This window comes from Schistocerca nitens, chromosome 6 (assembly GCF_023898315.1).
Source record: "Schistocerca nitens isolate TAMUIC-IGC-003100 chromosome 6, iqSchNite1.1, whole genome shotgun sequence".
NCBI classification, from domain to species: domain Eukaryota; kingdom Metazoa; phylum Arthropoda; class Insecta; order Orthoptera; family Acrididae; genus Schistocerca; species Schistocerca nitens.
In genome coordinates, this window is record NC_064619.1 from 554,802,852 (window position 1) to 554,817,086 (window position 14,235).

The following is a 14,235-nucleotide window of genomic DNA, read 5'->3' on the forward strand; positions in this document are numbered from 1 at the left end:
GACGAACCTGGATGTGGTTGATCAGAGACGCCCTGGAGATACAGAGCCACTCATCAGATTGGCTGAAGCCTGTAAAGTTGCGGTGGATTGGTGGGCCGGCTATAGGAATGGCGAAATAGTGCGTCCCCAAGTCCATTAAATCCCTTGTTTTTGTATTCAGAGGGTTTTCTCATTGAGATCATTGGGACAACAACTCCATATCACTCGTTACAAGCCTTGGTACGCTCCCAAAAGTCTGCTTCTCTCACTTGGAGAGCTACTCTCAGAATTTGTACTTAAATGCTGCTATTGGTTCCTGCTTCTTTTAGCGATCAATCCATTGGCTCAGAGGCTGACTTCTGTTGAGCAACCTTTTGCGCCCTTCCTTATTTTAATGTGTAGAAGTAATCTTCAGTGTATTAATCTTGTCGCTAATAGGTAGTGTTAGTCAGGCCACTGAGCCTCGTGTTGCGAGCATCCTATCGAGTCCCAAAATCCTGGCCGCTATTAGGTGCCTTGTGACAGCGTTTGCACTGATCCATATAATAAATCTGCCTTCACGGGAAGTTCGTCTTTCTGCACTTGCTCCTAACCGATCGTAAATTACAGACCGGCCAGTGATATAATGTCTTCACTCTATCCTGTGTTAGGATACTGCAATCCGCTATAAACAGGTACAGTTCCCAACCAAAGTCTAATGTGGACAACCCGAATGGTTGCTACAGGATTCAGATACGTGTTTCTACTGACAAGAATCTGTACACGAGAATATATCGTCAATGCTTCTAACGCTTTCGAAACTTAAACTGCTCATCATCTGGGATGAAGAGACACCTCCTGTCTTGCAAAATTGTGACACCGTTCACCGACCGATAAAACTCTCCAAGTAGACACTTCATAGCCGAGCAATTTGGAGGACAGAGATAACAGTAGGGAGTGGGCAGCTATATATGGAGTGCACATTCGCTGAGACTTCAGACCCGCTATGGCAGTCATCCAGGTCGCAGTGCTGTGCCTGCTGCTGGCTGTGCAGCTGCAGCTGGTGGAGCCACGGGCGCTGCGGATCAGGTCGCGGATTCATGGCCGCATCATCGGCGGCTCCGAAGCCAGCATCTCCGACTACCCGTGGACTCTGGCCCTGCTGTACAGCGGCTACCAGCAGTGCGGCGCCTCCATAATCGGAACCGAGTGGGCCCTCACGGCCGCCCACTGCGTCAGCTCTTACAGAGCGCCGTACCAGGCACTGTACACTGTGCGCGCCGGATCCTCCAACCGTAACAGTGGCGGCACAGTGTTGGACGTTGCCGAGGTCTACGAACACGAACAACACAACAGCACCTCTGGTGACTACGACATCGCGGTCATGCGGGTGAGTGTTCGTTTCGACTTTTTTTTTTTTGTCGTCACGCTTCAGACGTTTTTGAACCGATCCACCACTAATTCCTTTCCTGACCCAACGTCTTCGCCACAGAGCAACACTTCCTTCCCACGTCCAGTTTCTGTCTTCATCTTCACCGTCGCATTCGGGAGGACGACGGTTCAATCCCGCGTCCGGCCATCCTGATTTAGGTTCTCCGCCATTTCCCTAAATCGCTCCAGGCAAATTCCGGGATGGCTCCTTTGAAATGGCACGGCCGGCTTCCTTCCCCGTCCTTCCCTAATCCGATGAGACCGATGACCTCGCTGTCTGGTCTCCTCCCCCAAACAATCCAGTCTAATCCTTTAACATTTACTCCTGCCTCTAGTACCAAGGACATTATTCCCTGATGTCTTAACCTATCCATGCATGAGATAAAATATATTAGCAGGAAAGTTTCCTTCATGTCCTACAGCAAACCAATATACAAACATGACACAAATGCAAGTAAAATATTTTTTTAAATATCCAAAAGAGAATAAATTAAGGTTTTGCTTAGTATTTTCTTTCCCCTTTTTTCAGTCCAAACATTTTACAAATATGGAAAAAGTAAACTGTATATGCGTATGCACATACAAAATAGCAATATTAATGTTATTAACATTTGTGTAGTATGTGGTTTGAAAAAAAATATTTTTATTGGTACTCTAAAACTGTTTCACATACGAAACAAAATTATAATAATACAATATCTTCTTTCAAGAAAGAATGTGCTTTTGCTAGTAAATAGATCATTACAGTACATTATTTTTATGAGTTTCTGAAGAATTATTTTCCACAAAACATAAATACATTGCACTACAGACGTACATGCCCCTTATCTTGGAATTGAAACCAGGTTTCCTGCAGTTTCAGACCTTCCTAGCCTCAACAAATTTCGGTAGTTGGCAAACCTTTTAAAACGTAGCTTCTGAAACAGGTTGCAACAGAGCTCTTCTTGGCTTTTTCTTCATTTTTTTTTCTGCATCATCTACAATTCACTGTTAGAAGAATTCACTGTACAAGGTCGTCCTTGTCTCCTAGCTACTGGCGCGACATCTTAATGTTCTAATTCTTTACCAGTTAGTTTCATCAAGCTCAGCAGCACAAACTTCAATCAAAAACGAGAATTAGTTACTTGCGCAATCAGATAGTTCCCATTGGCGTTACTGAAAAGAACTCTTAACTGATTACCACTTAACATTTCATATACTGCTGTAGGGTACTGAAATAAGAGCTCTTTAGACATTCCATTATCGAAGACCAAGTTGAAATTAGCAAATCTGCATTGTGTTCTGAGAGCCGCATATGAAGATCTCCAGGAAATAAGTTATTTCATAATAAATAACAAAATTTATTTAAATCTGAAGTAATTCTCAACATCTCGAAAAGATAGCGAAGTGTTGGGGGAAAACAAACAGATTCTCTTCTAATATTTATGCAAAATAATTTTTACATACACATTCGAACTGTAGTAGTAACCATTTTCTGCACACTTCCAGCTGTAAAGTAACACACGAATCGCATCTAAGCTGCTGCGCCCTAGTTTTAAAACTATGAACCAGAAGGTCCACAATCGAGGACCATCTTTCTATAATTGGAAAGATACGCCTAATAACAGCGAAAAAACTGTTCCGAAAGTCTACATGTGTCGAACGAGAAAACGAAGAGGTTTACACACGTACTACCATCCTGTCCCACTTTGTCAATCTTGTCCATAAGTTCCTTTCGTCACCGATTACACGAGGAACCTCCACGTTCCTTACCTTGCCAGTCCACATAATTTTTACCTTTCATCTTCAGCACTGCACACAGCCGTTTTAATCCAAGCACTTTGTTATTTGATCTTCGAATCTTACTGCCCACTCTTTTTTCCTAAGCATATTGCGTATTACCCCCATACCCTACAACAAATTCCTATTTTTCTCAGAATTTTCAACATCCTGCAACATTTTACATTTTCCAACGTCTTTTCCAGGTCTGCACATCCTATGAACGTGTCTTGAGTTTTCTTCAGTCTTGTTTCCGTTGTTGTTGTTGTTGTGGTCTTCAGTCCTGAGACTGGTTTGATGCAGCTCTCCATGCTATTCTATCCTGTGCGAGCTTCCTCATCTCCCAGTACCTGCTGCCCTCCAATACTAAATTGGTGACCCCTTGATGCCTCAGGACATGTCCTACCAACCGATCCCTTCTTCTAATCAAGTTGTGCCACAAACTCCTCGTCTACCCAATTCTATTCAATACCTCCTCATTAGTTATGTGATCTATCCATCTAATCTTCAACATTCTTCTGTAGCAACACATTTCCATAGCTTCTATTCTCTTCTTGTCCAAACTGTTTCACTTCAATACATGGTTAAACTCCATCCAAATACTGTCAGAAAAGACTTCCTGACACTTAAATCTAGACTCGATGTTAACATACTTATCTTCTTCAGGAATGCTTTCCTTGCCATTGCCAGTCTACATTTATATCATCTCTATTTCGACCAACATCCGTTATTTTGCTTCCCATATAGCAAAACTCCTTTATTACTTTAAGTGTCTCACTTCCAGATCTAATTCCCTCAGCATCACCCGACTTAGTTCGACTACATTCCATTATCCTCGTTTTGCTTTTGTTGGTGTTCATCTTATATCCTCCTTTCAAGACACTGTCCGTTCCGTTCAACTGCTCTTCCAAGTCCTTCATTGTCTCTGATAGAATTACAATGTCATCAGTAAAGCTCAACGTTTTTATTTCTTCTCCATGGATTTTAATACCTACTCCGAACTTTTCTTTCATTCCCTTTACTGCTTGCTCAATATACAGATTGAATAACATCGGGGAGGGGGGTGGGGGGGGGGGGGAAGCTACAACCCTGTCTCACTCCCTTCCCAACCACTGCTTCCCTTTCATGTCCCTCGACTCTTATAACTGCCTTCTGGTTTCTGTACAAATTGTAAATAGCCTTTCGCTCCCTGTGTTTTGCCCCTGACACCTTCAGAATTTGAAAGAGAGTATTCCAGTTGACATTGTCGAAAGTTTTCTCTGTGTCTACAAATGCTAGAAAAGTAGGTAATACCTACCTTTAATTTTCTTTTCCAATCGCCTGTGTGTTTGTCTCGTCAGAAACTGAGATGCATTAGCTGTTTAAATAAATCTGCGAAATTTGTTGCACTTATCTACTCTTGTTACCTTCGGAATTGTGTGGATAGTAGTTTTCGGTAAGTCTGATGATATCTCTTCTACCTCATACATCTCACATACCAACTACATCGAATTTTTGGCACTTTCCTTTCTGATTACAGAGAATCCAATGGAACATTATCTGTCTGTTCTAACTCAATTGATTTCAAGTCTTCTATAGCTATTTATATCCAGACTTTAATACTAGTCCCTGTCTCTTCAGTGTCAAATGCAGATTCCTCTTCTCTCACGCCACCCGACAACTCCTCCTCCTCATATAGGCCTACAACGTACTTTTGCCACCCATCCGCTTTCTTCTCTGTGTTTACCAGTGAGATTCCCATTCCGCTCTCAATGTCACTACCCTCGCTTCTCATTTCACCGAAGGTTGTTTAGAATTTTCTATATGCTGAATCAGTCCTTCTGTTAAAAAGATCTACAAGAAATAAATTTGTTTCCTTCTCAAAAATAAGTTACATGTCAGGTTAAACTCTTAAACATATGTTACATCAAAGGAAAACTCAACAAAGTGAGCCCCTGCAGTGGCGTGAGGCTCTAGCCTGAATTCAGTTTCCATACAGGTCTTCTGCAACCTGTGCAGAGGGATGTTACCAACGGCTTCCACACTCCGAACACGGACGTTTTGAAGACTGCAGTGGGGAACATCTTGTCCTTCACGCAGGCCCAGCGTTAAAAATCGATCGGTGTGGTGTCAGGAGAACGTGGAGGCCAATTTATGGGTCAGTGACGCCCAGTCCAGTGTCCTGGAAATGCTCGATTCAGATTTTTCCGAATATCAAACGACCAGTGTTTTGGAGCTCCATCTTGTTCGAACCAGAGGTTTTTGTAACACGTCTTGCAATTAGGGAAAAGCAGACTTCTGTAACTGGTCTACGTACGTCATTTCTGCGACAGTCTCCTCTCCAAAGTAGAACGATCCAACTGTCTTAACGCACATGAACCCACACGAAATACTCACTTTCGGTTTTGTTGTTGTTGTGGTCTTCAGTCCTGAGACTGGTTTGATGCAGCTCTCCATGCTACTCTATGCTGTGCAAGCTTCTTCATCTCCCAGTACCTACTGTAACCTACATCCTTCTGAATCTGCTTAGTGTATTCGTCTTTTGGTCTCCCTCTACGATTTTTACCCTCTACGCTGCCCTCCAATACTAAATTGGTGATCCCTTGATGCCTCAGAACATGTCCTACCATCCGATCCCTTCTTCTGGTCAAGTTGTGCCACAAACTTCTCTTCTCCCCAATCCTAGTCAATACTTCCTCATTACTTATGTGATCTACCCATCTAATCTTCGGCATTCTTCTGTAGCACCACATTTCAAAAGCTTGTATTCTCTTCTTGTCCAAACTATTTATCGTCCATACATGGCTACACTCCATACAAATACTTTCAGAAATGACTTCCTGACACTTAAATCTATACTCGATGTTAACAAATTTCTCTTCTTCAGAAACGCTTTCCTTGCCATTGCCAGTCTACATTTTATATCCTCTCTACTTCGACCATGATCAGTTATTTTGCTCCCCAAATAGTAAAACTCATTTACTACTTTAAGTGTCTCATTTCCTAATCTAATTCCCTCAGCATCACCCGACTTAATTCGACTACATTCCATTATGCTTGTTTTGCTTTTGTTGATGTTCATCTTATATCCTCTTTTCAAGACACTGTCCATTCTATTCAACTGCTCTTCCAAGTCCTTTGCCTTCTCTGACAGAATTACAAACTTTCGGTTTACCTATCATTTTTTCCCTGATACTGTGTGGATTATGTGACCCCCAGATGCTAACGTCATCCTTAAAGCAGATTCAAAGACATGGAAAACGTAATATTGGACAAGAAACCAGAATACCGGCTGATTCGGAGAAACATCTTACATGCAAATGCATATCGCCATTACTTGTCATCGTGCTTTACGATCTGCCAACTCTGCCCCTTGTACAGACGGAGTCACTTTTTCAGGATCCTACGAATAGTGGAACGTTACATTTGAAGCTCCCATGAACCCTAAGGAATTGTTATACGTGAACTTCTTTGGAATGCTTCATGAAAATTCTCACCTTGTTCTTCAGAGACTCGCCGACTGCCTGCGTGCCGCTTCAGTACGGCACCAGTGACCGCAAACTGTCTATGAAATTCCTTTTTCCTAATCCCATGTGGCGATACTTCCTTATAAACGGAGCCAAACTTCCTTTTTTACCAAACAATAAAATTAAATTCTGCGTACCAATGCGGATTTTGTGAAAAAATTGTTCAAATGGCTCTGAGTATTATGGGACTTAACATCTGTGGTCATCAGTCCCCTAGAACTTAGAATTACTTAAACCTAACTAACCTAAGGACATCACAAACATCCATCCCCGAGGCAGGATACGAACCTGCGACCGTAGCGGTCGTGCGGTTCCGGACTGAGCGCCTAGAACCGCTAGACCACCACGGCCGGCTGCCGATTTTGTAACCTCCTGATAAGATGCCATTTTCACTTGGACGGACAACAATGAAGCAACTAAAACGCGCCTAACGTTGACAAAAATTAATCAGCAACTTTAGGTTCTACTGCACCAAACAGACAAGCCACACCTAAAACAATGAAAGAAGTACAGTTTTTAAACCGCTACAAAACAAAAGGTATCTCAGTGTAGATTCCTTGTACTTAACCGGAATTAACTGAAACTCAGTATAGCGACAATACGGCCAAAACCAGTCCTTTGCATTTTCTGTTCAACAAATTGTTGCTCTTACAGTTACACCTGCTGTACATTTCTCCGTATCTGTGTAAGAAATGTATACCAATATATCGTGTTTCAAATACGCAGCAAGGAAAAGAAATGGAGCAAAACGTGTTGAAAACCGCCTTTCCCTGACGAGGATAAAACCACACAGTTGGTACTGCTGTCATTTATTAACAGTGATTGTGATAAATTCCGCAGTTCTTGTTACGGCATCTGTCCAAAAACGTTAAGTACCTTTGAGTTGATCATCCAGAATCCTCAGTAACAACAGCACGAAAAGGTAACCAATATTAAGTTCATAACCGTCTTTTCTACGAAGAGTAATTAAAGCAGCAAAAGGAACCCCAGACTTAAGGAAGAGCTTCCTTAAAGATATTATCTAAAAAAGTCATTCACAAGTAGAAGGACAATGCTTCTCCGGTAGCAAACATTTCTAAGCGATCAGGTTGAAAGATTTTCTACTCCAAGGCTTCTCATTACACTGGAAGGAAGGAAGATTGAGTTTAACGTCCCATCAATATCTAGGTTATTAGAGACGGATCACAAGCACGGATTGTGTCAAGGATGGGGAAGGAAACCGGCCGTGCTCTTTCAAAGGAACTATGCCGGTATTTCTCTGGTGCAGTTTAGGTAAATCACGGAAAACGTAAATCTGGATGGTCGGACGCGGGTTTGAACCGTCGTCCTCCCGAATGCGGGTCCTGTGTGCAAACCACTGCTGCATGCCAAGTACTGTTCCACCTCGACCTTATTACCCTGGTTTCCTCAGCTATCGTCTTACTACAGAGACATAATCATTACATATTATATATTGTGTATGCATTATTCATCCTAGTTTTGGTCGTATACGAACCAACCAAGTACGACCGATCCCTATGTCAACCTCTGCCTGAGGCGTCATCTGCTGCGATGTGGAAAGGCATCTCGTCAGTACACCGCCTCCCTGTCGTTGTCGGATTTCTTGACCTGCATGCATTAACACAGTCATACTTCTATTAAAGATATGTTACTGAAGCAACGTATTGCTGAAAACACACATAACGGGCACGCAAAGAACAGTATCCTGTATTCATATTTACTGTATAACCTAAGCTTGGCCGGCCGGAGTGGCCGAACGGTTCTAGGCGCTACAGCCTGGAACCGCGAGACCGCTTCGGTCGCAGGTTCGAATCCTGCCTCGGGCATGGATGTGTGTGATGTCCCTAGGTTAGTTAGGTTTAAGTAGTTCTAAGTTCTAGGGGACTGATGACCTCAGAAGTTGAGTCCCATAGTGCTCAGAGCCATTTGAACCATTTGAACCTAAGCTTGCCTGTACCTAGTACCCAACACATGCATTTCTGAATAAATACGAAGGTAGCAGCGAAAGGATCACAAAAGTGATTGCACAGTAAAAGAAGATGACCTTTCAGATTCTTGCATCTAGGGCAACACAAACTGTTAGATAGTATCCTGAAATAGAAACAGCAGTTATGCAGCCACAAAACACTGCTGTTTTCAAGAAATGAAGTTTTCATATTACTGTGGTAGGAAACATATGCTGTTCAAGAACAGATACAGCTACCAGAACAGTATAACTTTTAATTTCCTTTAAGATTCATATGTAGCAGCGAACATTCAAAAATCGACAGTATTTGGAACGTGGCTCTAGTACATCAACGGTTAAAGAACAGTAGGTATAAAGGGCAGTCAACCAGATGCTAAAACAGATGGTTTCCACAGGACATTGACCATTGTTTACAGGGATCTAAGCCCGTCTTCTTCAGAAGAACAGACAATTTTACATTAGCAATTCACTCAGTAAATTCTGTCTCCAAATGGCATTTATCGGCAACTGTCTGTATGTTCACACGTAAAAATTATTGATCGTAGAATCAAGAGCTCGTCACATCAGTAAGAACTGTCACTTAGAGTAACAGACTAAGTGAGTGTAAAATGCCTTATGACAGGTGGTAGGCGCATCACGCTCTTGGCTGCGAGAACGCCTCATTGTGCTATACCACGTAGCAACACATTCAACCACCGACGGCGCAATGTTGTATTGCCGGGTGCTGCGTCAGCCGTAATAGAATATCCGGCTACTAGACTGTATCGGTGCAATGAAGGCTTTCACGACCGGATGGTACTGTTGTTGATAATTCTTCCGGGTTATAGGGCCGTGGTCCATGGAATACTTCCATTCATAACGTTTCGTCCAATACTACTACGTTGGACATCCTCAGAGGTATGGCTGGTCCTGGAGTCGGCAGGCCATATAACCCGGCCATATAACCCGGAAGAATTATCAACAACACTGTATCAGTGGCTGGCCCGTCATGTAGCCACTAACATGGTCTGGTACTCGAAGTGACTGTTTTTACTGATGTGATAAGCCCTTGATTCTAAGGGCCTTAATTTTACGTGTGGACGTGCAGACAGTAGCCGGGAAAAACTACAATTTACTACAACTAGTTGATTGTCCTTTATTCCTGCTAGAAATCGATGGTACTATTTTGTTTTACCAAAAGCTTTCTCTAAATCTAGATATGCTGTAATCATTGAACTGCCTTCCACCACCCTACCATAAGTTTAATTTTGCAGATTGACGGTTCATTCCCACTGGGCGCCAACATTTCGGTCGTCAACCTCCCAGAGGACGGATACGACCCGCCAGCTGGCCTCGCTGTCACAGTAGCCGGCTGGGGGTTTACGGAGACGGACGATCCCCTCATCCTGCAGAAAGTGGACATCAGCGTCAGGGACCGGTCCGCGTGTGACTTCCCGAACGTCGGACGCGAAGTAACTCCGCGCATGCTGTGCGCTGGAGAGACGGGAAAGAGCGTGTGCCATGGTGATTCTGGCAGTGCCCTGGTGAGCGGCAGCACGCAGGTGGGGATCGTGTCGTGGGGGAGCGGCTACTGCAACCTTGGTGGCTCCGTCTACGTCAACGTGGGCAACCTACGATCCTGGATAACCGGGATCACAAGCATCTGACAGCGATGACAGAAAAGGCTGAAAGTACCCTAGACAGAGCTAGATTTTTACTCATACTTACATAACAGAAATGTTACAAAGATTTTCGAACAAAACTATATCTTCGTCAAACTTATTAGGCTACAGAATAAAAAGCATTTTTGCTACCTACTGGCATTAATAAATTAAGTTTTCTTGTTGAGTTGTTAATTTTAACTATCTTCCAAAACCTCTCCTGCTATAATAAATGTTCAAACGTCCATCATGAAATTACAGTTTCCTGTTCTCCAGTTCAGTTTTTAATTTCATGGTAATCATATTGGAATGTGAGCCAGATACGACGCCTGCTGCCCTTACAGGGACCGCCCTATCCACTACGAACCATTTCGGTCTTATAGACAGGAACCGATAGAGTACCCACAGCAGGCCACATCAGTCTTTATTGTATTTTCAGACTCCAGTCATTGCCATTACTACATGACAACAGCACCGAATTCACAACGTATTGTCAGCATGTCTGGGTGTAGATGTTATTGCCGGTGGTGACTGAAAGGCTACAAAAGGGTTGCAACATAACACATTTTCAGAATGAGATTTCCACTCTGCAGTGGAATGTGCGCTGATATGAAATTTCCTGGCAGATTAAAACTGTGTGCCGGACCGAGACTCGAACTCGGGACCTTTGCCTTTCGGCGGCAAGTGCTCTACCAACTGAGCTACCCAACCACGAGTCACGCCCCGCCCTCACAACTTTACTTCTGCCAGTACCTCGTCTCCTACCTTCCAAACTTTACAGAAGCTCTCCTGCGAACCTTGCAGAACTAGCACTCCTGAAAGAAAGGATATTGCAGAGACATGACTTAGCCACAGCCTGGGGGATGTTTCCAGAATGAGATTTCCACTCTCAGCTACCGAGCTACCAGTTGGTGGAGCACTTGTCCGCGAAAGGCAAAGGTCCCGAGTTCGAGTCTCGGTCCAGCAAACAGTTTTAATCTGCCAGGAAGTTTCATATCAGCGCACACTCCCCTGCAAAGTGGAAATCTCATTCTGGAAACATCCCCTCAGGCGGTGCCTAAGTCATGTCTCCCCAATATCCTTTCTTTCAGGAGTCTAGTTCTGCAAGGTTCGCAGGAGAGCTCCTGTAAAGTTTGGAGGTACGAGACGAGGTACTGGCAGAAGTAAAGCTGTGAGGACGGGGAATGAGTCGTGCTTGGGTAGTTCAGTTAGTAGAGCACTTTCCCGCGAAAGGCAAAGGTCCCGAGTTCGAGTCTCGGCCCGGCACACAGTTTTAATCTGCCAGGAAGTTTCCTAACACATATTGTTTAATCATATTCAGTTGATGTTCCTGAGACGTATTGATCTCTACGATAGTGAAGAAGGTGAGACTCAAAATGTCTCAGAAACGTGATCTGTATGTGATTAATATATCACATACCCCACTTCGCGTAGTGCTGAGGTGCTATTCCAATACTGGGGAGCAGATGCGGCTCTAGAAGGGAAATAACAAAGGGCTGAGACGTTGATTAGAATTTGTATGTGGGAGAGAGCCGTACTACGGTAATCCGTGCAGCTGGGGCAGCTTAAGTACCAGTGTTGCCCAACTAGTAGCCCACCTATTCGTTACGCAGGGAATCTGGGTTCGATTCCGGCACTGCATCAAATTTCAGTTCATCATCGTATATTTCATCTAGCATAAATTCTTCAGTGACACTTATAGTGTTCCCCATCTTATGTTCCACAGCGTACGCATGGTGTCCTTCTGGAACTGCAGGAAGCTTTCACAACCGGACAAGCGATATGTGGGGAGCCACTGATACAGTCCATCAGCCGGACACTGTATTACGGCTGGCGCAGCGCCATGAAATCGGCATTCTGCCGTCGGTAGTTAAATATATTGCCACGTGGTATGGCACAATGAGGCTTTGTCGCTGGCAAGTATGTGTCGAGGCCTACCACATGTCATAAAGCAACCACTCCGAGGGTACAAGGCTGAGCCTCCAGTGGAACTGTATTCGTCCGACTAGTTGGACGGCGTTATACGGTCGCACGCTGCCGACTAATTCCAAGGCATGTAGCCGGACTGGCCCGCGTCCAATGCACACGACCAAGGCGGCCGCCTGTGGCCGTACTCGGCTGGCTGACCGACAGATCCCAGTGAAATGGGATTAGTCGCACGTAGTCGGTGGAAGCGAGCGAATGTTGTTGCTAGTGTCTGGGTGTATTTTGCATTCACTTGCCCACTGTGGACGTAGAGTAGCTTATAAGTCTTGTGACTGTGACCAAATCACTGTGGAATGTCCAAGGTCATCGTAACTTACAGAGGAAAGTGTTACTGAAAGCTGCAAAGAACACTAGTGTGGAAGCTAAGCGGAAACGCTAATTACGACGTAGCAAAAACCATTTACTGTGCGATCAGATTTTATGAATATGTGATACCCAATGTACAGTGTACATTCAGTAAAACAGTTGAAAAATTCTAAGAAATGTATTTAAAATCAAAACTGAGAAGTACGCCTTCATCCTTACGCTGACCGTGTGCAACTAGTATTGTCTCTTTCAGCAGTGCACTCCCACTGAGCAAAAGAGCAGCAAAAATTTATCTCCGCATTGACACCGCGTTTCTCGCCGACAGAAGCACATCTTTTTTAGGCTTATGTTAGCGGCCAAGTGAATGCAGCTGATGGTTCTTCGCCCTACTCTGTTGTGTAACCAGTGTATAGATTTGAGTGCAATGTCAACATTATCGGGCTTTCAAACTGCAATATCTTTTGTAGTAATATCAATTTGCAGTCATTTCTCCAGACGCATATTCTACCACGTGTCGTGCTTTAGAAAGCCACCTCTTCAAATAAGTTTGCAGTTATGCAAGTTTTGACACTAGGAATGATAGATAGACAGATATTCAGCGATCACAGGCCATGCAGACCACGCGCTGCTTCCTCAAACTGCCTCCATTCCTTTCTGTTTTCTGCCCGGTTCCTCTAGATATCTTCAATTCCCAGGGCTGCTACGTCCTTCGCCAGGTCGTCCATCCAGCGCTGCCTTGGTCGTCCAGTGGGGCGTTTGGTGTTTGGTTTTCCCGCTAGTGCCATCTTCACCTGTCTTCCATCTGGCATACGGGCTACATGGCCCATCCTTTGAATTCTTTCGCTCTTTATCTTCTGTAGGATAGCTGGTTGTCGCATCAGAAGGTAGAATTCCTCGTTTTTCCTCCTCCTCCATTCTCCGTTATCTAAAACTGTTCCTTTTATCTTCCTCATTACTCTTCTTTCAAATATTAATAGCTTTTCCCTTTCTCGCTTAGTGATGCTCAAGTTTCTGAACCGTACATTACTGCTGGGCATATCACTGTGTTGTAGATTTTTATCTTAGTGTTCACTGAGATCGATTTAGAGCCAAACGTGTCTCTGAGGAAATGCATGCTATTGTTCCCACTGCTGTTCTTTCCTTGATGTCCATTTTGATGTTGTTGTCGGTGGTAAACCAATATCCCAAATATCTGAACTGGTCTACTCTCTTGAACTTCTTGCCATCTATCTCAAGAAATTCTACCTGAACTTGTCTTCTTCCTAATTGCATGAACTCTGTTTTTGTCTCGATTCACTTTGAGCCCTAACTTGAGTGCATAATTGTCCATTTTCTGGTACATTTATTTCAACTCTTGCTTTGATTCACTTAATAGTACTACGTCATCTGCATATGCGAAACAATTGAAGTTACCGTCCATCTCTACTCCAGCCCTCTCCTGTTGCCTACACTCTCTTATTACTTTCTCTAAGATGACATTGAACAGAACACATGAGAGGGCATCATCTTGTCTGCGGCCTGTCTCAGTCTTGAATGTTTCTGATGTGGCTCCTCGGAAAGGTACTGGTGCCTTTGACCCTTACATACAAGCTTGCAAAATTCTCACTAGCTTCTCAGGGATTCTGAAGTCCCGCGTGGCATTGTATAGGCTATTCCTGTGCATGGTGTCATATGCACGTTGAAA

The 14,235-nt window shown here is 43.8% G+C and overlaps 1 protein-coding gene across 1 annotated transcript; it reads left to right on the plus strand.

Moving 5' to 3' along the window:
- The first annotated feature begins 961 nt into the window (after positions 1-961).
- Positions 962-10,446, plus strand: LOC126262784 (trypsin delta-like). The gene is made up of 2 exons (XM_049959605.1): positions 962-1,348; positions 9,873-10,446. The coding sequence occupies exons 1-2, from the start codon at positions 965-967 to the stop codon at positions 10,263-10,265; spliced, it is 777 nt and encodes a 258-aa protein (XP_049815562.1). The 5' UTR covers positions 962-964; the 3' UTR covers positions 10,266-10,446.
- The last annotated feature ends 3,789 nt before the right edge of the window (positions 10,447-14,235 follow it).

What these genes read in the sequence shown, in the direction of transcription:
- LOC126262784 (XM_049959605.1), top strand. Translation starts at nt 965, where the DNA reads ATGGCAGTCATCCAGGTCGCAGTGCTGTGCCTGCTGCTGGCTGTGCAG. An exon ending in ACGACATCGCGGTCATGCGG is followed by an intron (nt 1,349 to 9,872) that starts GTGAGTGTTCGT and finishes TTAATTTTGCAG; the next exon opens with ATTGACGGTTCATTCCCACT.